General features: G+C 39.0%; 1 protein-coding gene across 2 annotated transcripts in view; it reads right to left on the minus strand.

The window, feature by feature from the left end:
• The window catches only part of RNF141 (ring finger protein 141), a 48611-nt gene that overhangs the window by 17749 nt on the left and 5612 nt on the right, over positions 1 to 25250 (minus strand). The window contains exons 2-4 of one of the 2 annotated variants that reach the window (XM_082660239.1): positions 24720 to 24863; positions 12688 to 12881; positions 9662 to 9770 (exon numbers count right to left, since the gene is read on the minus strand). In XM_082660239.1, the coding sequence (XP_082516365.1) occupies positions 9662 to 9770; positions 12688 to 12830 (252 nt within the window). In that variant the 5' untranslated portion in view covers positions 12831 to 12881; positions 24720 to 24863. The remainder of the gene's footprint in view (positions 1 to 9661; positions 9771 to 12687; positions 12882 to 24719; positions 24864 to 25250) is intronic. The other variant, XM_082660238.1, reaches the window with a different exon arrangement.

Below are 25250 nucleotides of genomic sequence, written 5' to 3' on the forward strand. Positions count from 1 at the left end.
TTGGTAGGACGTATGGGGGACTGAGGCAGGAGGACAAGTGGAGGCCAGACAGGATCGGTGCCCCTGAGGCCAGGGAGATCAGGAGAGGCAGGCGGGAGGGACTCTCTGAGAAGAGTGGGAAAGGAGTGGGGGGCAACTGCCCTGCCCATTTGGGTCCGGGGAGGCTGATGAGGTCCCAGGCTGATCCCCTGCCCTCAAAATCCCCTCCAGGCCACATGGGTCCTTGGAGGTACAGGAGGGAGGCCAGAGGAGATCAGGAGAGGCAGGTGGGAGGGGCCCTCCCAGACCGGAGGAGAGGAGAAGAGGGCATTTGCCCCACCCATTTGAGCCCAGGAAGCCTGCTGGGCTCCCAGGTGAGGTCTGCTGCCCTCTGAGACCAGGGGTGGGGGGCACACCTGGGCCCCTTCTGTTCCTTGAGCCTAAGCTCCACCCCCCCACAGCCCACAGGGCCTTTTCCAGCCCTGTGGGTCCTGAGCATTGTCCCTGCCCACCACCCAAACCTCACCAATGTTTAGGCCCCACCCTCCACAGCCAAGGCCTCCCCCCACCCTTTTTTTTTCTTTTCCTCCCTCCTCTTTTTTACTATTGTGGTACTGATGTACCTTCTGGTTGTTGAGTCATCTATATTTTCATTTTTATATTCTTCCTAGCATATCTGTTAGTTTCCTAGTCTAATTTTATTTTTTACTTTGTTATTGTTCTTTTTTTATTTTGCCACCCCAGGTGGCTGGCAGGATCTTGGTTCATGAGCCTGGGGTCAGGCTGAAGCTCCTGTGGTGGGAACTCCGAGTCTGAACCACTGGCTAACAGAGAACCTCAGACCCCAGGGAATATTCATCGGAGCGAGGTCTCATGGAGTTCCTCATCTCGGCAGCAAGACCCAGCTCTAGCCAATAGCCTATAAACCCCAGTGTTGGAAGACTCAGGCCAAACAAACAGTAAGACAGGAATACAACCCCACTCATTAAAAAAAAAAAAAAAATGAGATGGCAAAAAAACATGTCACAGTGCTCGCTTCGGCAGCACATATATTAAAATTGGAATGATACAGAGAACATTAGCATGGCCCCTGCACAAGGATGACACGCAAATTGGTAAAGCGTTCCATATTTTTACATATGTATATGTATAGCTGATTCACTTTGTTATAAAGCAGAAACTAACACACCATTGTAAAGCAATGATACTCCAATAAAGATGTTAAAAAAAAATATGTCACAGATGAAGGAGCAAGGAAAAAAGCTACAAGACCAAATAAATGAACAGGAAATAGGTAATTTACCTGAAAAAGAATTCACAGTAATGATAATAAAGATGATCCAGAATCTTGGAAATAGAATGGAGGCACGGATTGAGAAAATACAAGAAATGTTTAACAAAGATCTAGAAGAATTAAAGAACAAACAAACACAGATGAACAACACAATAACTGAAATGAAAAATACTAGAAGGAATCAATAACAGAATAACTGAGGGAGAAGAACGAATAAGTGAGCTGGAAGACAAAATGGTGGAAGTAACTGCCAAGGAGCAGAATAAAGGAAAAAAGAATGAAAAGAATTGAAGGCAATCTCAGAGACCTCTGGGACAACACTAAATGCACCAACATTCGAAGTATAGGGGTCCCAGAAGAAGAAGAGAAAAAGAAAGGGTCTGAGAAAATATTTGAAGAGATTATGGTTGAAAACTTCCCTAACATGGGAAAGGAAATAGTCATCCAAGTCCAGGAAGCACAGAGAGTCCCATACAGGATAAACCCGAGGAAAAACACACCAAGACACATATTAATCAAACTAACAAAAATTAAATTCAAAGAAAAAATATTAAAAGCAGCGAGGGAAAAACAAAAAATAACATACAAAGGAGTCCCCATAAGGTTATCAGCTGATTTTTCAGCAGAAACTTTGCAGGCCAGAAAGGAGTGGAAGGATATACTTAAAGTGATGAAAGAGAAACACCTACAGTTAAGATTACTCTACCCAGAAGGATCTGATTCAGATTAGATGGAGAAATCAAAAGCTTTTTCAGACAAGCAAAAGCTAAAGAGAATTCAGCATCACCAAACCACCTTTACAACAAATGCTAAAGAAACTTCTCTAAGCAGGAAACACAAGAGAAGAAAAAGACTCACAAAAACAAACCCAAAACAATTAAGAAAATGGTAATAGGAACATGCATGTCGATAACCTTTAATGTAAATAGATTAAATGCCCCAATCAAAAGACACAGACTGGCTGAATGGATACAAAAACAAGACCCATATATATGCTGTCTACAAGAGACCCACTTCAGACCTAGGGATACATACAGACTGAAAGTGAAGGGATGGAAAAAGATATTCCATGCAAATGGAAATCAAAAGAAAGCTGGAGTAGCAATACTCGTATCAGATAAAATAGACTTTAAAATAAAGACTGTTACAAGAGATAAGGACACTACATAATGATCAAGAGATCAATCCAAGAAAAAAATGTAACAATTATAAATATTTATGCACCCAGCACAGGAGTACCTCAATACATAAGGCAAATGCTAAAACAACCATAAAAGGGGAAATCAACAGTAACACAATAACAGTAGGGGACTTTAACACCCCACTTACACCAATGGACAGATCATCTAAACAGAAAATAAATAAGGAAACACAAGCTTTAAATGACACAATAGACCAGATAGATTTAATTGATATTTATAGGACATTCCATCTGCAAGTGGCAGAATACACTTTCTTCCCAAGTGCACATGGAACATTCTCCAGGACAGATCACATTTTGGGCCACAAATCAAGCCTCATAAAATTTAAGAAAACTGAAATCATATCAAGCATCTTTTCTGACCACAACACTATGAGGTTGGAAATCAATTACAGGAAAAAAACTGTAAAAAACACAAATACATGGTGGCTAAACAGTGAGATACTAAATAACCAAGAGGTCACTGAAGAAATCCAAGAAGAAATTTAAAAAATACATAGAAACAAATGACAATGAAAACACGACACCCCAAAACCTATGGGATGCAGCAAAAGCAGTTCTAAGAAATTGCTAAGTTTATAGCAATTCAATCTCACCTCAAGAAACAAGAAAAATCTCAAATAAACAATCTAACCCTACACTTAAAACAACTAGAGAAAGAATAACAAAGAAAACCCAAAGTCAGTAGAAGGAAAGAAATCATAAATATCAGAGCAGAAATAAATGAAATAAAAATGAAGAAAACAATAGCAAAGATCAATAAAACTAAAAGCTGGTTTTTTGAGAAGGTAAACAAAATTGATAAACCCTTAGTTAGACTCATCAAGAAAAAAAGGGAGAGGACGCAAATCAATAAAATTAGAAATGAAAAAGGAAAAATCACAACTGACACTGCAGAAATACAAAGGACTATAAGAGACTACTACGAACAACTATGTGCCAATAAAATGGACAATCATGAAGAAATGGACAAATTCTTGGAAAGGTACAATTTTCCAAGACTGAAGCAGGAAGAAATAGAAAATATAAACAGACCAATCACAAGCACTGAAATTGAAACTGTGATTAAAAATCTTCCAATAGGGCTTCCCTGGTGGCGCAGTGGTTGAGAGTCTGCCTACCGATGCAGGGGACACAGGTTTGTGCCCTGGTCCAGGAAGATCCCACATGCCGTGGAGTGGCTGGGCCTGTGAGCCATGGCCGCTGAGCCTGCGCGTCCAGAGCCTGTGCTCCGCGACGGGAGAGGCCACAGCAGTGAGAGGCCTGCGTACCACACACACACACACAAATCTTCCAATAAACAAAAGCCCAGGACCAGAGGGATTCACAGGTGAATTCTATCAGACACTTAGAGAAGAGCTAACACCTATCCTTCTTAAACTCTTCCAAAATATAGCAGAAGGAGGAACACTCCCAAACTCATTCTATGAGGCCACCATCACCCTAATACCAAAACTAGACAAAGATGTCACAAAAAAAACTACAGGCCAATATCACTGATGAACATAGATGCAAAAATCCTCAACAAAATACTAGCAAACAGAATCCAACAACACATTATAAGGATCCTACACCAAGATCAAGTGGGATTTATCCCAGGGATGCAAGGATTCTTCAATATATGCAAATCAATCAATGTAATATACCACATTAACAGATTAAGTAATAAAAACCATATGATAATCTCAATAGATGCAGGAAAAGCTTTTGACAAAATTCAACACCCATTTATGATAAAAACCCTCCAGAAAATGAGCATAGAAGGAACTTACCTCAACATAATAAAGGCCATATATGACAAACCCACAGCCAACATCGCTCCCAAAAGTGAAAAAATGAAACCATTTCCTCTAAGATCAGGAACAAGACAAGGTTGCCCATTCTCACTGCTACTATTCAACATCGTTTAGGAAGTCCTAGCCACAGCAGTCAGAGAAGAAAAAGAAATAAAAGGAATACAAATTGGAAAAGAAGAAGTAAAACTGTCACTGTTTGCAGATGACATGATACTATACATAGAAAATCCTAAAGATGCCACCAGAAAACTACTAGAATTAATCAATGAATTTGCTAAGGTTGCAGGATACAAAATCAATGCACAGACATCTCTGGCATTCTTATACACCGACAATGAAAAATCAGAAAGAGAAATTAAGGAAACACTCCCATTTACCACTGCAACAAAAATAAAATACCTAGGAATAAAGCTGCCTAAGGAGGTGAAAGACTTGTACTCAGAAAACTATAAAACACTGATGAAAGAAATCAAAGATGACATAAACAGATGGAGGAATACACCATGTTCTTGGATTGGAAGAATCAATAATGTGAAAATGGCTATACTACCTAAAGCAATCTACAGATTCAATGCAATCCCTAACAAACTACCAATGGCATTCTTCACAGAATTAGAACAAAAAATTTTACAATTCGTATGGAAACACAAAAGACCCCAAATAGCCAAAGCAATCTTGAGAAAGAAAAACGGAGTTGGAGGAATGAGGCTTCCAGACTTCAGACTATACTACAAAGCTACAGTAATGAAGACAGTATGGCAGTGGCACAAAACCAGAAATATTGATCAATGGCACAAGATAGAATGCCCAGAGATAAACCCATGCACATATGGGCACCTAATTTACAACAAGGAGGCAAGAACATACAGTGGAGAAAAGACAGCCTCTTCAATAAGTGGTGCTGGGAAAACTGGACAGCTACATGTAAAAGAATGAAATTAGAGGGCTTCCCTGGTGGCGCAGTGGTTGATAGTCTGCCTGCTGATGCAGGGGACGCGGGTTCGTGCCCCGGTCTGGGAAGATCCCACATGCCGCGGAGCGGCTGGGTCCGTGAGCCATGGCCGCTGAGCTTGTGCATCCGGAGCCTGTGCTCCGCAGCAGGAGAGGCCACAACAGTGAGAGGCCCACGTACAGAAGAAAAAAAAAAAAAAGAATGAAATTAGAATACTACCTAACACCATACACAAAAATAAACTCCAAATGGATTAAAGCCTTAAATGTAAGACCAGACACTATAAACCTCTTGGAGGAAAACATAGGAAAAACACTCTTTGACATAAGCCACAGCAAGATCTTTTTTGACCCACCTCCTAGAGTAATGGAAATAAAAACAAAAATAAACAAATGGGACTTAATTAACCTTAAAGCTTTTGCACAGCAAAGGAAACCATAAACAAGACAAAAAGACAACACTCAGAATGGGAGAAAATATTTGCCAATGAAACAACAGACAAAGGATTAATCTCCAAAATATACAAACAGCTCATGGAGCTCAATATCAAAAAAACAAACAATCCAGTTAAAAAATGGGCAGAAGACCCAAAGAGACATTTCACCAAGGCAGACATACAGATAGCCAAGAGGCACATGAAAAGATGCTCAACATCACTAATTACTAGAGAAATGCAAATCAAAACTACAATGAGGTATCACCTCACGGGTCAGAATGGCCATTATCAAAAAATCTAGAAACAATAAATGCTGAAAAGGGTGTGATGAAAAGGGAACCTTCCTGCACTGTTGGTGGGAATGTAAATTGATACAACCACTATGGAAAACAGTATGGAGGTTCCTTAAAAAGCTAAAAATAGAACTACCATGTGACCCAGCAATCCCACTACTGAGCATGTACCCTGAGAAAACCATAATTCAAAAAGAGACACGGGGGCTTCCCTGGTGGCACAGTGGTTGGGAGTCCGCCTGCCGATACAGGGTACACGGGTTCGTGCCCTGGTCCAGTAAGATCCCACGTGCCGCGGAGCGGCTGGGCCCGTGAGCCATGGCCGCTGAGCCTGCGCGTCCGGAGCCTGTGCTCTGCAACCGGAGAAGCCACAACAGTGAGAGGCCCGCATACCGCAAAAAAAAAAAAAAAAAAAGAGACATGGGGCTTCCCTGGTGGCGCAGTGGTTGATAGTCTGCCTGCTGATGCAGGGGACGCAGGTTTGTGCCCCGGTCCGGGAAGATCCCACATGCCGTGGAGTGGCTGGGCCTGTGAGCCATGGCTGCTGAGCCTGCACGTCCGGAGGCTGTGCTCCGCAACGGGAGAGGCCACAACAGTGAGAGGCCTGCGTACCGCAAAAAAAAAAAAAAAGAGACATGTACCATAATGTTCACTGCAGCTCTATTTACAATAGCTAGGACATGGAATCAACCTAAATGTCCATTGATAGATGAACGGATAAAGAAGATGTGGCACATATATACAATGGAATATTACTCAGCCATAAAAAGAAATGAAATTGAGTTATTTGTAGTGAGGTGGATGGACCTAGAGTCTGTCATACAGAATGAAATAAGTCAGAAAGAGAAAAACAAATACCATATGCTACGCATATATATGGAATCTAAAAAAAAAAGGTACTGATGAACCTAGTTGCAGGGCAGGAATAAAGAGGTAGAATATGGACTTGAGGAAATGGGGTGGGAGAGTGAAGCTGGGGTGAAGAGAGAGTAGCATCAACATATATACACTACTGAATGTAAAATAGTTGGCTGGTGGGAAGCAGCAGCACAGCACAGGGAGATTGGCTCGATGCTTTGTGATGACCTATGGGGGTGGGATAGGGAGGATGGGAGGGAGGCTCAAGAGGAAGGGGATATGGGGACATGTGTATGTATATGGCTGATTTGCTTTGTTGTGCAACAGAAACTAACAATATTGTGAAGCAATTATACTCCAATAAAGAGCTATTAAAAAAATAATAAATAAATAAATTGGAATTAGGAGAAGAGTCTGAAGGCATGGAGATTAATCACTGAATCTAAAGTAATCTGGATGAGAAGAAAGAGGGGCCTGAGCATTAGTTACAGTCTCCTTGAGAGTGTGAACTTTGTGTTACAAGTAAACTCAAGTGAAACCTAGTAGAGATAAAGCTGAAAAGATCAGCTGGATGGTTACTGTGGAAGAGAGAGCAAGAAAAGGAGAAAGAATGCACAGTTCTCAGAAATGACCTTTGTCACTAGAGTTCTTATAAATTCACCCATGTGTCCTCTGAAGTTGACTTTCAAATAGTCCTGAAAGATTATGTGCAGTGTAAACTCAAAGATGATGGGAGTACTGTATGGGATTTACTTAGTCTATTTGAATGGTTTTACATGTTTTAAGCACAGTTCTTCATTTCTTCTTTACCTTATTCCTTTGCAAATTCAAAAGTTCTTTTGGGAGTATGCATATTTATAACACTGTAAAAAACCGCTTATGAACGTAATATAAATATAATATAAACCCCAAAACAAACAGAAAATGGAAAAATATGTGTTTGGTATACAGTTTTTAAAAAAATAAATTTATTTATTTATTTGTTTTTTATTTTTGGCTGTGTTGGGTCTTTGTTGCTGCGTGCGGGCCTTCTCTAGTTGCAGTGAGCAGGGGCTACTCTTCGTTGTGGTGCGTGGGCTTCTCCTTGTGGTGGCTTCTCTTATTGTGGAGCACGGGCTCTGGGCGTGTGGGCTTCAGTAGTTGTGGTGTACGGGCTGTAGAGCACAGGCTCAGTAGTTGTGGTGCACGGGCTTAGCTGCTCTGCGGCATGTGGGATCTTTCTGGACCAGGGCTCGAACCCATGTCCCCTGCACTGGCAGGGGGTTCTTAATCACTGCGCCACCAGGGAAGCCCTGGTATACAGTTTTTGAGCCCAGTAATCTAAGTATAAATAACAAAATGTGATCTTGGATCAAGCTGTATTTCAGTGTGTATTCTGTTACTATGATTTGTGACATATTATACACTATATAAAGTTACACTGCTACCCACACCACACTGTATCACATTAACTACCTCTGTCATGAATAATGCAAAAAATTTTTGAATGATGGTTCTCTGGCAGCTGTTAAGTGCTTTTTAACATTTGGACTTAAAAAAAATCAATAAGCAAATGTTCAGTGTTGATAGACACAGCTGAGTGGTATTAACTATACTATATATTTTCTCTAAATCAACTGTAAACTTTAACAGGTGCCATTCAACTTCAGGCACTTAGCCAAGTCTGGAATTAAGATCTCTCTGTCTTTGTTCCTCTAATCCTTTTTAAAGTTCTTTTATTACTTAAATAATTAGACCTTCAAATTCGATCAACTAAACACAATCAATCCTACTCCACTTATAGCATAGTAGTGGCAATCAACCCACTGGGGAAATGTGACATATTATTTGGGTAACATCCAGTGTCCATGATACAAAAGAAAAAAATCTCCTTACCCAGGAGTTCTTCATGGATTGATCAGGAGTTGAAATAAAGGCATTCATGAATGCCCAACTTATTGTTTATATGCATATGGATGATTTTATTGTGTTTTAGAGCAAGGGTTGGGATAGGAGGAAGCTTAATAAAATTCATGCCTTTAATTTCACCAAAAGTTCTATGGCCTCAAAAAGGTTAAGAACCACATATCCTAATCTACCCATTAGTGGATGAGGCTTCCTAATACTCTATGACAGCTGCCATATTTTTTAGCACAGTTGATATACTCTATTATCTAAAATTTAAAGATGAACTAAGAGACACTTAATTTTTAAGAAGTCATCTTAGAGCTAAGTAGGGTGTTACTTTAGGATTCCACAGTCAGTTAAATTCCAAAAAGAGAGGTACAAGATAAGGATGAACGTTTACTACCACTTTCCTTGATTATAAAAACCTCTTCTGGGGCTTCCCTGGTGGTGCAATGGTTAAGAATCCGCCTGCCAATGCAGGGGACACAGGTTCAATACCTGGTCTGGGAAGATCCCACATGCCATGAAGCAACTAAGCCTGTATGCCACAACTACTGAGCCCGCATGCTGCAACTGCTGAAGCCCGAGTGCCTAGAGCCGGTGCTCCACAGCAGGAGAGGCCACCGCAGTTAGAAGCCCTTGCACTGCAACAAAGAGTGGCCCCTGCTTGCCGCAACTAGAGAAAGCCTGCATGCAGCTACGAAGACCCAACACAGCCAAAAATAAATAAATTAAATTAAAAAATAAATCTCTGCTATATGGCAATTATACAACCAGTGAAATTCAAACAGTTAACCTGGAAGGCAAAAATAGTATCAAAACTGTTTTATATGGTTTTACAAATAAATGTTAATAACAACCAAATTATAAACATTTATTTCCACTGTATTATATTATACTATTAAATGTGGTTCTAACCACTAAAATAGTTTAAGCTCAGAGTTGGAAATAGCTATCACTCTCACCTTGGTACAGACTACTCGTACAACCACTTTCCAAAAGGCAGAGGAATCAGACCCAGGTTGTACCTCAAAGAGAAGATGTTTTTCCTGGCCAGAAGCCACTTTAGCAGTTCTGAAAAGAGGTAAATACATTCGTTAATTTTATGAAAAGTCACGTAAAATAATGGAGCTACGAAACCAGATTCAAGAAAGTTTAAGACAGAGGAGGAAATGTGAAGAAAACACAGAAAGACAAATAACAATAATGGTGATTGTAATAATTAGATTTTTAAAATACAGGGATAGAGAATGTTTTGACTATAAACATACAATTTAATTTTCAAGGTGGAAAGCATAGTGGAATGATATTTATAAATCTATTTTTTTCATATCTATATCTCAATGGTCTTTAAATTTCTAACAAAGACAGCTAGGAAAAACATGTGCAAGGAATCAGGTACTTAAAGAAAAAATTTAGCTGGTTTCATTTATCCATATTTTGACTAGTGCCTCAGATGTATATAAAGTGTGAAAAAATGTTGATCTTGGTTGAGTCCTTCCTTAAGCAACAACACTTATATACCTCTTTGAAGACAATTTTTACAGATAATTTGAAACTGGATGAAGCAAATGATTTTGAGACGCTTATGTAACTTTACTGTCCTCCCCTAGCAGAGTAATTCTGATTTAGAAAGCAACAGGATACTAACATAAAAAATATAACACTTTTTAGGATAACTCAATATCGTGCAACAATGCCAATTTAAATCAGTTCAAAGACATAAGTATTGCAGCTCCCTTTTATCATTACTCACATTTCTCTCTGAGCACCAGTGGGGATATCACAGTCAGAACTAAGAAACTTACAGCTAAATAAATTGAGGCCATTGAAAATTAAGTAACTAGCCCTAGGTAACAAAGTCTGCCAGTGAAAGTAGTACTGCCAGTTCCCAGTTCTGTTTTCTAGCTATCAAGCCATGCGTCTTTTGCGTAGGTTTAACTTTATAGTTCTCAGACAGCACTGAACTTGTGAAATTCCAACTCTGACCCAGGGGAATTGGTTTTAAGAAGCAAATCCAGTCAGAAACATTCTGTGCTAATAAATAAAAGGGAGATACTCTTTTACCATCACCTCTATATTACACAGTAAGCTTAGCTTGAGGATGTTTTCATAGGACACATTTTATCCAGTATCTTTAGGCCAAAAAACAAAATTTCATATAAGAGACTAGGTTTTTTTGTATGTAAGTTCTAAGACTCTAAAGGGATGGCAAATGTCATTGATTACTCTTCAAAAAAGTTGACACAATATACATAAAAATTCCACTCTTATGATACTATTAAATTCTCAATTGAATTTTATTCCTTAAGAATACAGTCTCAGAAGTAATGCCTCAAATGCTACCATTTGGACGATCTTTAAAAAAAAAAAAAAAGAACAAAGTAAAATGCTAGAGTTTTAAAAACCATGACTACATTTTTATTATAAAAGATCAGACAATACACAAATATACACAGTAAAAGGTAAAATCTCCCTTCTCTGCTCCCCTTTTCCATCACCTCCCCAGAGAGCTGTGTATATCTTTCCAGTTCATTTTCTATGCATTTATATATATATATATCTACACAGGATCCATTCATATATCCATACAGGGCTTCTTTTTGGTTTGTCTGTTTTTAATGAGTGAAATCCAGTGTTCTTAAAAGAAATGATCTTCTAAGATAACTTTTAAGAGTTAAGAATGCTTTATTCTTTATGACTGGCTAATAACAGGACACTCCAGCCATGTCCATAAAAACACTGCATTTCCTTCTCTTTATCTAATGTGTTCTAAATGGCCAAGTATAATATGTCTCTTATCCAATACAGTTATTGCAAAGCTTAAGGAGTACATTCATGTATTTTACCCTAAACTATTAATAGTGACTATAATATAAATTTATATATACTAAGTGGTTCCAAACTGCTTGGTGATTTTGTTTGGCCTTTTTGGGGTTTAAGGAGAGGTAACATGGGATAGTGGAAAGATCTTCAGACTTGGGGAAAGCTGGATCTGCCATCGATACTTAGGTAATCACTTTAGGCCTCAGTTAAAATGTCAGACTGTCAGCAGAGTGCCTTGCACATACTATGGGCTCAGTGAACGTTAGCTAAGTTGGATAGACTAAAGAAAGAACCTTTAAGATCTCATTTAAAAGGCAATGCCAATAAGTTATAACTATACCCCCAGGGAGACAGAAGATACATATACAAAGAGAGTTGGATATGGGTGCTGCTAGAGGAAGACTTAATAGAAAGAAGTGACATCTGCTCTCCTGTCACTAAGGGAGAACACACAAACAAAAATGGAATATTTTAAAAGTGTAACAATCTGGGGTCATTCAGGGACAGAGCTCAGTATATTTTAATAGCTTCTATACAGATCAGTATAAAAATTGATTTAATAAAGAATAATTCACAAAGAGAAGGCTGTTCTATTGGATGTGCTAAGGAGGCAGAGAAGTTTATACTCCATCTTAGAAACCCATTCAAGAGTTAAGTAGAGATGTAAACATGATAGCTAATTAGAAAATATTTATAAACAAAATATCTTATTCTTCAGTGATGACAAATGAATTATTACCATATATATATATTTCTCTGGCAAAATAATGGTTCAATGAACAAAGACAGAAGATTTATTTATTAACTAGATGAATTGGTTGATATTCAGAAACCTGAAGTGCCCTTTGACTATCCTAGGTGCCTTTCTCTAGATGACTAACTGGTATATTCTCTTCTGTTATGCACCTCCTTCAGTGCTTTCAAACAAGGGTCAATTTACACGCCTGTGGTCAAAGTTCAGTTTTAAGTTCCTTCTGTTCTTTTAGTCCTATGACATATTTTTAGATAGCTACATAGAAAGTCTTATAGTACTCAATAAATATTTGCTAACTGCTGCTGAAAACATTCTCTTACCAACCAATACGTGTGGTTATCTCTCAGACAGTCATAACACTGGGGCAATATGTCAAGGGGAGAAAATAAAATGAAAAAGAGCAAGTCTTACACATCATTAAGTTCTGCTACTCTTCCAAGAAATTCTTCATAAGTTAAGGAGCCACTTTCTCGAACCAATGTGACATGTTTTGCTACTTTTTCTGGTAACTTGTTAAGAACCAGCTGCGTCTGATCCGAAATTTGCTGTCCCATGATGAAATGATGTCTTATGAAATCCAAAAAGAGTGTTGCTTCACATCGTTTCTGTCAAATATACATAAAAGTTACTTTTACATGTAATATATGGTATATATATTGTGTATATATATATATATGTAATATATACTTTTAATATGTAATATAAAAATGGCAACATACCCATCCCTTCAAGAAAGTAAAGCAAAACAGGAATACTTTTAAGTGAGATCTCAACAGACTTACATGAGTCTAAGGTGGAATTTATTTAAACAACTATATTTTAAAGTAAAGATTTACAGTTCTATTTTTTAAAGATCATACAGGTAAATGAGAATACAGGATTCATTTATCTTATTGGGAGGGTGAATTCCTATAATTTTGCCAAGTTAAAAACCATTACACACACACACAGAGGCATTTAAGTGATTGTATTTAATAGGAAGTTTGTTTACCTCATATAATTTTCCTAAGAACATTTCCTGACTGCTTACCATGTCAGGCTCCAAACTAAGGGCTTTCATATATTATCTCATTTATCTCTTACAATAACCCTAAGAGGTAGGCATTATTATATTCCTAGTTGACAGATAAGGAAATAGAGTTGAGTGACTTATCTAAAGTTAAACAGCTGGGGACTTCCCTGGTGGTGCAGTGGTTAAGAATCCGCCTGCCAATGCAGGAGACACGGGTTCGATCCCTGGTCCAGGAAGATCCCACATGCCAAGGAGCAACTAAGCCTGTACGCCACAACTACTGAGCCTGCATGCCACAACTACTGAGTCCATGCACTGCAACTACTGAAACTTGCGCACTCTAGGGGCCGGGGACTGCAACTACTGAAGTCTGCATGCCTAGAGCCCGTACTGTGCAACAAGAGAAGCCACTGCGATGAGAAGACCGCGCACCACGACGAAGAGTAACCTCTGCTCGCCCCAACTAGAGAAAGCCCATGCGCAGCAACGAAGACCCAACGCAGCCCCCCAAAAAACATTAAACAGTTGGTAGCACTTCCCTGGTGGCGCAGTGGTTAAGAATCCGCTTGCCAATGCAGGAAGCCCTGGTCTGGGAAGATCCCACATGCCGCGGAGCAACTAAGCCTGTGTGCCACAACTACTGAGCCTGTGCTCTAGAGCTGGCAAGCCACAACTACTGAGACCTGAGTGCCACAACTACTGAAGTCCATGCACCTAGAGCCCGTGCTCCGCAACAAGAGAAGCCACCGCAATGAGAAGCCTGTGCACCGCAACAAAGAGTAGCCCCTGCTCGCCGCAACTAGAAGGAAAGCCCACGCACAGCAATGAAGACCCAACACAGCCGAAACTAAATAATAAATTTATATGAAAAACAAACAGTTGGTAAATGGTTGAAGTGAAATTTGAACTCATGTTTTTTAGATTCTAGTGCTTATATTCTTTAACGCTATGATATACTGTGATGTATAAATAGATCAGCTAAAAAATAAATAGATCATGATATAAATAGATCAGCTAAAAAATTTATTGTAGAATTACTTTATTTATAAATGTACAACTTAATTTTAATTGTAAAATATATGTAAATTAAACAGACTTTTTAGCTAATTCAACTATGTTACATTTTCTGCTTAGAAAAAAAAGTGCTTTTGCTTTTTAACTCCTCTAGGTATTTATTTATTTATTTTGCGGTACGCGGGCCTCTCACTGTTGTGGCCTCTCCCGTCGCGGAGCACAGTTTCCGGACGCGCAGGCTCAGTGGCCATGGCTCACGGGCCTAGCCGCTCCACAGCATGTGGGATCTTCCTGGACCGGGGCACGAACCCGTGTCCCCTGCATCGGCAGGCGGACTGTCAACCACTGTGCTACCAGGGAAGCCCGGTATTTATTTTTTAATTAATTAATTATTTTTGGCTGCATTGGGTCTTTGTTGCTGCATGCAGGCTTTCTCTAGTTGCGGCAAGCGGGGGCTACTCTTCGTTGCAGTGCATGGGTTTCTCATTGCGGTGGCCTCTCTTGTTGTGGAGCACGGGTTCTAGGCACGCAGGCTTCAGCAGTCGTGGCACGCAAGCTCAGTAGTTGTGGCTCATGAGCTCTAGAGCGCAGGTTCAAGAGCTGTGGCACACGGGCTTAGGTGCTCCAGGGCATGTGGGATCTTCCCGGGCGAGGGCTTGAACCCATGTCCCCCATACTGGCAGGTGGATTCTTAACCACTGTGCCACCAGGGAAGTCCCTCCTCTAGGTATTTTTAATTTCGAATTTATATAACTTGTTTTCTAAATATGAAGGTGATATTTTAGTTAAAAGGCTGGATCACTACTTTAATAATCTACTATCAAGGTAGATCAATAAGTTACTGAATTGACTTAAAATTTAATCACAAAACATTTATTTAATAATCACTCTAAAGTCTTGAAGGATATAATTCTATGTATTGTGGCTAGAGAAGAGTTGGATGTGTTTATTCTAGACAGTTTTTTCTCCTTTGGTAAATAATGATTTATCAAAATATTAAGCACGGAGATACGGTTAAAATAGAAAATAAGATAAATTTTTAGTATTTATGTATCCTGATATATTCTACAGCTGAATAAGGAAATCCCAATTCAATACGAATACCACTACTAATAATAGTAAAATCAACTAATATTCGTTCACCACTTCTACTGTGTAACACAATCTTCTAAGTACTTTATATATATTCATGAATTTAGTCATTTAAATCCTCATGATAACCATTTCACAGATGAAGAAACAAGATAGCTAAGGAAACGAACAGAGAGGTTAAATTAATAAAGCCACAAAGCTAATATTAGACTTTTTAAAAAAAAATAAAGTTAGAAAAAGAAAAAAGCATTAAAATTAAAAAGAATCTGATCCTCCCCCCTCCTATAAGAAATTCCATTTTATTTACATGTCAAAGACTATCATTTTACTTCACCTGAATTAACACTCATATCATATAAAGCAGGTGAAACAGTAACAATTTATAGTAAAAATTTTGTCACCAAACCTGCTTTATCATTTAATCAAAAAAATGAAAAGTTATAACTCTAAAATATAAAACCATTTACAATGATTTTGCAAATAAAATAAATATGCAAATTTTGCTTTGTATTCAAATTTAATGTGTTATATTTGAGGTTTATTCTTTTAGTCACATTAAATATAGGAAAAGTACAACTGTTCTAAAGAGAAAAACTCAACAATTACTGTTTTGAATCTGAGCCTACTTGGCAATGATAAATATGTATTACAGAGATAAATGAAAGGAAGTTGTTGAGGAAGATCCAGGCCACTAAGAAAACATCTCTGAAGGCAAAATTATATACTTTAAATATAGCCAAATGGATTCATAGCAATCGTATTCAAAGAGAAACAAAGATTTTAGCTTAGAGGAGGTCTCTAGAGTATTCAACATTAGTAATTTCTGGATTTCATAGTCTAATATAAAGTCTCAAAGCACCATGATGTTGCACATTTATTTCTATTCTAAGTAAGGATACTTTCCAAAAATAAATGAAAAAAATCTCTAAAACTTAACAAAAATTTAAAGAATAACTTATAACCTAGGAAATAGAAGGATATAATACTAGAATAAAAGTCCTTCCCAAGAAGGCAGTAATTTCACACCGACTTATACTACATACAGTAACACTATGGTCCTTATTTTTCTTGTTCTAATCCAGATGTGTGAAAAAATCATCAGGAGCCAAAGGCTGTACACTGGTGTTAGGGAGCCACTGTTACATGGCCTTTTAAAAAATTAAATTCAACAAGCACCATATGCCTGGCACTGTGCTGTGTTCTGGGGATACAACAGTGAGTGTAAGAAACAGGGTTCTTGCCACCATGGAGCATCTGATTCAGTGGGGAAGAGACAACAATCACACCAATAAATACATAATTTCAAAATAATAAGTGCTAAGCCAAACAAGTATAGGGTACTGAAAGCCTATAAAAGGGGGACTTGACCTAGTCTTGTGACAGGGAAGAAGTCCTTGGGCAAACATTTGATTTGCTATCGGTCAGAGTTAGCCAGAGAAGAGAGGGATAGAGGCATGGCAAGGGGAGGACATTCCAGGCAGAGGTTATAGAAAGCGCGTAATAGGAAGGAGTATGGTGACTTTGAGGTTAAAAAAAAAAAAAGCCAGAGTGACTAAAGCCTAGGCAGAAGGAGAGGGAGACTGGCACCAAGAGATGGGATGTTTACCATTTTTGTTTATGACACAAAGACAAGACTGCATGCCTGCCCAATCTGTGGATGACTGAAACTGGAATGAATGAATAATGTCCACAGAATACCAGAATCAAAACTGAAAATGGATACTGATTTTCTGAAATAGAATAAATTTTTATGTCAAATATGACTAAAAGTTAAATCCTGAATATGTTTTGAAAGGCACATAAAGCACATAGGTAAGTTATGTTTAAAAGCAAATAAAATATAAAAGGTCTGAATGTTCCAGTCAAAATAAGTAAACAGTAAATAGCAATAAGAAAGATGCTAAAATAATCCTAAACTCTTGCTAGAAGCAGATGTCCAGAGCAAGAGCCTAGTTCCACTGTGCTCTGGAATGGTTCCAACACACCAGAGTTCTCTAATCAGCTCTAAGCAGTGACACTTTTAAAGGGCACTAATCATTTGAATATATTTGGGAAAGCACGCAAGATGTTATGGATCTAGAAGAGGAAACAAAGCAATTTATTCTAGATAATCATAGTTCAGTAACAACATGGAGCATGGTGATAGGTTTGTTCAAACACCTGAAGAGCTTTCATGTGGAAGAGAAAGTAATATTTACTTTATATAATTACAGAGACCAGAATGGCCAGTATAAATTAGGCTGATTTCAGGTCAATATAAGAATTTCCTATCATCCATAATTATCCAGAAGGGTTAAGGGCTGTCTTGCAAAGCATGTGAGCTTGCATTCACTGGAAAGGTGGAGGTGTTTAAGCAAAAATAAGAAGTTCATCTAATTAGTGTTTTAGAGAAAATTTTTGCTTTAATGAGAAGTGGAGAAGGCAACCTCTAACCTAATATTTTGCTCCCAAAGTGAAACTTAAATTCTCTCTAGCATTCCTGTACTGATTTAATAAAAATGCAATAAAATATTCTAATCAACCAGACTGAAAACTTTAAATTATACCTACAATTCTTAACAAAGAAAAATTAAACTTTTGAAATATATGGTCTTAAGATTTCATGTAAAATATTAATGATAATTTAATCAATATGCCCACGAAACAGATATTAAAGAGATTTAGTTGTTTGTTTATTGAGTTACAAAATGGACCCTTTTAAGAGGTAAAATTGTAATTATATGCAGATGACATGATAATATATATAGAAAACCCTAAACACTCCACACAAAAACTACTAGTACTGGTAAATAAATTCAGCAAGGTATCAGGATACAAGATTAACACACAGAAATCTGTTGCATTTCTTTACACTAACAATGAAATACCAGAAAGGGAAAGTAAAACAACAAATCCCTTTTAAAATTGCACCCCCTCCCCCCCCAAAAAATACTTAGGAATAAACCCAACCAAGGAGGTGAAAAACTTATATGCTGAGAACTATAAAGCATTGATAAAGGAAACTGATTCAAAGAAATGTAAAAATATTCTATGCTCTTGGATTGGAAGAATTAATATTGTTAAAATGACCATACTACCCAAAGCAATCTACAGATTTAATGCAATCCCTATCAAATTACCCATGACATTTTTCACAGAACTAAAACAAATAATCCTAAAATTTGTATGGAGCCATAAAAGACCCAGAATTGCCAAAGCAATTCTGAGGAGAAAGAACAAAGATGGAGGCATAACCCTCCCAGACTCAGACAAAACTACAAAGCTACAGTAATCAAAACAGTGTGGTATTGGCACAAAAACAGACATATGGATCAATGGAACAGAATAGAGAGCCTAGAAATAAATCCACACACCTACAGTAAATTAAACTTTGAAAAAAGAGGCAAGAACATACAACGGAGAAAAGACAGTCTCTTCAGTAAGTGGTGGTGGGAAAGCAGGACAGCCACATGTAAATCAATGAAGTTAGAACACTCCCTCATACCATATACAAAAATAAACTCAAGATGGCTTAAAGACTTAAATATAAGACATGACACCATAAAACTCCTAGAAGAGACCATAGGCAAAACATTCTCTGACATAAACTGTAGTAATGTTTTCTTAGGTCAGTCTCCCAAGGCAACAGAAATAAAAGCAAAAATAAACAAATGGGACCTAATCAAAATTATAAGCTTTTGCAAGGCAAAGGAAACCATAAACAAAACAAAAAGACAACCTACGGACTGGGAGAAAATATTTGCAAACGATGCAACTGACAAGGGCTTAATTTCCAAAATATACAAACAACTCATACAACTCAATAATAATAATTTGAAAAAACCCAATCAAAAAATGATCAGAAGACCTAAATAGACACTTCTCCAAAGAAGACATACAAATGGCCAATAGGCACATGAAAAAATGCTCAGCATCACTAATTATTAGAGAAATGCAAATCAAAACTACATGAGGGAGAGGAATCAAGATGGCGGATGAGTAAGACATGGAGTTCACCTCTTCCTACAAATACGTCGAAAACACATCTACAAGTGCAACGACTTGCACAAAACATCTACCAAACACTGGCTGAAGACCTCAGACTTCCTAAAGGGCAAGAAAACCTCCATGTAACCAGGAAGGACAAAAGAAAAAGAAAAGAGAGAGAAAAGAATTGGGATGGGACCTACACCCTAGGGAGGGAGCTGTGAAGGACGTAAGGTTCCCGCACCCGGGGAAGTCCCCTCACTGGCGGGGAGATCAGCCTGGATGGAAAGGGAGCTTTGGAGCCTTAAGCAGAGTGCAGAAACCGGACTGTGGAAGGCAAAATGGAGAGTGACCTGAACAGACGTTGGTACCGTCACCTTGTACTCCCCAGGCTGAGACGCTTGTCCACCGGTGTGGGAGGAGGTTGGGTGCTGAAGCTCAGGTTTCGGAGGTCAGACCCAGGGAAAGGACAAGGGTTGGCTGTGTGGAGACAGCCTGAAGAGGCTAGAGTGTGGCAATTGAGGGTGTGTTCAGAAGAAGCCTGGGCCAACCAGAGAGGCAAGGCGCCACTCCTGGGGGGGTGTGCAAGGAGAGGGGTGGGACCACTATAGGAGCTTCCTTCCCTGCAGGCATGGTCTCAGGCAACAGGACACCACCTACACAAGCTCTGGGGGCAGGTGTGAGCTTCCACTGCCACTGTGGGCTCCAGAGACAGGCACAGGCCACTGTCACTGTCATGAAGGGCTCCAGAGGTGGGCACAGGTAGCCGCCACCACTAAGAGACCTGCGAGCAGGATCTAGTTGCTGTCCCTGCTGTCCTGGGAGGGCGAGGGCCGGCGCTGCAAGACCCATGAATGGGTGCCAAGTGTTGCCCCCACTGTCCCGAGGGGGCGTGGGCCATCGCTACCGTTGGGAAACCTGTGAGCAGGCGGCAATAGCTGCCCCCACCATCTGGGGAGTGTGCACAGGCAGCGAGCAGGTGTCAAGCACTGCCCCTGCTGTACAGGGAGTGTGTGGGCTATAGTTGCCACTGGGATACACGGGAGGAAAAGTCAATTGCTGTTCCTGCTGTATCAGGTGTGAGCATGGCCTGCTGCACCTACACACCTCATATCAAAGGAATTACAGCTAACACACACTGAGGAAAGAGGCAGCAAGCATCCAAACCAAAAGCAACCTCTTGATTCCCAACAAGATGGCAGAGTAGAAGGACTTGAGCTCACCTCCTCACGTGAAAACACCCAAATCACAACTAACTGCTGAACAACCATGGACAAAAAAGACTGGAACCTACAAAAAATGATATTTTACATCCAAAGACAAAGAAAAGCCACAACTAGATTGTACGAGGGGCACTTCTGCAATATAATCAAATCCCATACCAGTCGGATGGGTGACCCACAAACTGGAAAATAATTGTATTACAGAGGAGTGAGAGTTCTGGGCCCCATGTCAGGCTCCCCAGCCTGAGGGGTCTGGAATTGGAGCCCCCAGAGCATTTGGCTTAGAAGGCCAGTGGGCCTTTAGTGCAGGAGCTCCACAGGACTGAGGGAAACAGAGACTCCACTCTTGAGGGCGCACACAAGATTTCATGTGTACTGGGACCCAGCACAAAGAATTGACTTCATAGGAGCCTGGGCTAGACCTACCTGTGGGTTTGGAGGGTCTCCTGTGGAGGCAGGGGTTGTCTGTGGCTCACTGTGGGGGTAAGGTCACTGGTGGCAGAAGCCCCAGGGAATACTGATAATTGTGAGCTCTCCTGGAGGTCTCCATTTTGGCACAAAGACCTAGCCCTACGCAACAGCCTACAGGCTCCAGTGCTGGACGCCTCAGGCTAAACAACCAGCAAGACAGGAACACAGCCCCACCCATCAGCAGACAGGCTGCCTAAAGCTGTACTGAGGTCACAGCCACCCCTAAACACACCCCTTGACATGACCCTGCCCACCAGAGGGACAAGACCCAGCTCCACCCACCAGTGGGCAGGCACCAGTCCCTCCCACCAGGAAGCCTGAACAAGTCTCAGGACCAATCTCACACACCAGGGGCCAGACACCAGAAGCAAGAGGAGCTATGATCCTGCAGCCTGTGGAAAGGAGTCCATCCACACAGAAAGTTTCACAAAATGAGAAGACAGAGAAATATGCTCCAGACAAAGGAACAAGATGAAAACCCAAAAGAATAACTAAGTGAAGTGGAGATAGGCAATCTACCTGAAAAATAATTGAGAGTAATGATAGTAAAGATGATCCAAGATCTGAGAAAAAGAATGGAGGCACTGATTGAGAAGATACAAGAAATGTTTAACAAAGAGCTAGAAGATTTAAAGAACAAACAAACAGAGATGAACAATACAATAACTGAAATGAAAAACACACTAGAAGGAATCAACAGCAGAATAAATGAGGCAGAAGAACAAAGAAGTAAGCTGGAAGACTGTCGTGGAAATCACTGCTGCAGAACAGAATAAAGAAAAAACAATGAAAAGAAATGAGGACAGTCTCAGAGACCTCTGGGACAACATTAAATGCACCAACATTCGCATTATAGGGGTCCCAGAAGGAGAAGAGAGACAGAAAGAGCCTGAGAAAATATTTGAAGAGATTATAGCCAGAAACTTCCCTAAAATGAGAAGGAAAACACTCACTCAAGTCCAGGAAGTGCAGAAAGTCCCATATAAGATAAACCCAAGGAGGAACACACCAAGACATATATTAATCAAACTGACAAAATTAAAGACAAAGAAGAAATATTAAAAGCAACAAGGGAAAAGCAACAAATAACATACAAGGGAATCCCCGTAAGGTTATCAGCTGATTTTTCAGCAGAAACTCTGCAGACCAGAAGGGAGTGGCATGATATATTTAAAATGATGAAAAGGAAAAACCTACAACCAAGAATAGTCTACCCAGCAAGCGCTTCATTCAGATTTGATGGAGAAATCAAAAGCTTTACAGAGAAGCAAAACCTAAGCGAATTCAGCACCACCAAACCAGCTTTACAACAATCCTAAAGGAGCTTCTCTAGGCTGAAAAGAAAAGGCCACAACTAGAAACAAGAAAGTTACAAATGGGAAAGCTCACTGGTAAAGGCAAATATAAAGTAAAGGTAGGAAATCATCCACACACAAATATGATATCAAAGCCAGCAACTGTAAGAAGAGGAGAGTATAAATGCAGGATATTGGAAATGCATTAGAAATTAAGAGACCAGAAACTTAAACAATCATATATATATATAGACTGCTATATCAAAACCTCATGGGAACTGCAAACCAATAATCTACAGTAGATACATACACAAAAAAGAGAAAGCTATCCAGACACAACACTAAAGTTAGTTACCAAATCACAAGACAAGAGAAGAAAAGAGAAGGAAGAAAAAAGACCTACAAAAACAAATCCAAAACAATTAACAAAATGGCATTAAGAACATACATATCAATAATTACCCTAAATGTAAATGGATTAAATACACCAACCAAAAGACACAGACTGGCTGCATGGATACTAAAACAAGACCCGTATGTATGCTGTCTATAAGAGACCCATTTCAGATCTAGGGACGCATACAGACTGAAAGTGAGGGAATTGGAAAAAGGTATCCTATGCAAATGGAAATCAAAGGAAAGCTGGAGTAGCAATACTCATATCAGACAAAATAGACTTTAAAATAAAGACTGTTACAAGAGACAAAGAAGGACATTACATAATGATCAAGGGATCAATCCAAGAAGATATAACAATCGTAAATATATATGCACCCAACATAGGAGCACCTCAATATATAAGGCAAATGCTAAGAACCATAAAAGGAGAAACTGACAGTAACACAATAATTGTGGGGGACTTTAACAACCCACTTTCATCAATGGACAGGTGATCCAGACAGAAAATCAATAAGGAAACACAGGCCTTAAATGACACATTAGATCAGATGGACTTAATTTAATTTATATAATATATATAAATATATATTTCCATCCAAAAGCAGCATAAATATATATAAATATATACTTCCATCCGAAAGCAGCAGAATACAATTTCTTCTCAAGTGCACATGAAACATTCTCCAGGATAGATCACCTCTTGGGCCACACATCAAGCCTCAGCAAATTTAAGAAAACTGAAATCATATCAAGCATCTTTTCTGACCACGTTATGAGACTAGAAGTCAATTACAGGAAAAAACTGTAAAAAACACAAATATGTGGAGGCTAAACAATATGTTCCTAAACGACCAATGGATCACTGAAGAAATCGAAGAGGAAATCAAAAAAATACCTAGAGACAATTGCAACAAAAGACAAGATCCAAAACCTATGGGACAGAGCAAAAGCAGTTCTAAGAGGGACGTTTATAGGAATATAATCTTACCTCAGAAAACAAGAAAAATCTCAAATAAACAACCTAACCTTACACTTAAAGCAACCAGAGAAAGAAGAACAAACAAAACCCAAAGTTAGTAGAAGGAAAGAAATCATAAAGACCAGAGCAGAAATAAATGAAATAGATGAAGAAAACAGAAAAAAATCAATGAACCTAAAAGCTGGTTCTTTGAAAGGATAAACAAAATTGATAATCCTTTAGCAAGGCTCATCAAGAAAAAAAGGGAGAGGGTTCAAAACAATAAAATTAGAAATGAAATAGAAGTTACAACTGACACCACAGAAATACAAAGGATCATAAGAGACTATTACAAACAACTACATGCCAATAAAATGGACAACCTAGAAGAAATGGACAAATTCTTAGAAAGATACAACCTTCCAAGACTGAACCAGAAAGAAACACCCTTCCAAGACTGAACCAGAAAGAAACAGAAAATATGAACAAACCACTCACAAGTACTGAAAATGAAACAGTAATTTAAAAACTTCCAACAAAGAAAAGTCCAGGACCAGCTGGCTTCACAGGCAAATTCTATTAAACATTTAGAGAAGAGTTAACACCTATCCTCCTGAAACTCTTCCTAAAAATTGCAGAGGAAGGAACACTCCCAAGCTCATTCTATGAGGCCACAATCATCCTGATACCAAAATCAGACAAAGATACCACAAAAAAAGAAAATTACAGGCCAATATCATTGATGAACATAGACACAAAAATCCTCAACAAAATACTAGCAATTCGAATACAACAATACATTAAAAGGATAATACACCATTATCAAGTGGGATTTATCCCAGGGATGCAAGGATTCTTCAATATCCACAAATCAGTCAGTGATACACCACACTAACAAACTGAAGAATAAAACCCGTATGATCGTCTCAATAGATGCAGAAAAAACTTTTGACAAAATTCAACACCCATTTATGATAAAAACTCTCCAGCAAGTGGGCATAGAGGGAACTTACCTCAACATAATAAAGGCCATATATGACAAACCCACAGCTAACATCTTTCTCAATGGTGAAAGGCCGAAAGCATTCCCTCTAAGATCAGGAACAAGACAGGGATGTCCACTGTCACCACTTTCATTCAACGTAGTTTTGGAAGTCCTAGCCATGGCAATCAGAGAAGAAAAAGAAATAAAAGGAATCCAAATTAGAAAAGAAGAAGTAAAACTGTCACTGTTTGAAGATGACAAGATACTATACATAGAAAAATCCTACAGATGCTACTAGAAAACTACTAGAGCTCATCAATGAATTTGGTAAAGTTTCAGGATACAAAATTAATACACAGAAATCTCTTGCATTCCTATACACTAACAACAAAAGATCAGAAAGAGAAACTAAGGGAACAATTCCATTTACCATTGCATCAAAAAGAATAAAATACGTAGGAGTAAACCTACCTAAGTAGGCAAAAGACCTGTACTCTGAAAACTATAAGATGCTCATGAAAGGAACCGAAGACGACACAGATGGAAAGATATACCATGT

This window comes from Grampus griseus (assembly GCF_964374135.1).
Source record: "Grampus griseus genome assembly, chromosome: 8".
Lineage (NCBI taxonomy): Eukaryota > Metazoa > Chordata > Mammalia > Artiodactyla > Delphinidae > Grampus > Grampus griseus.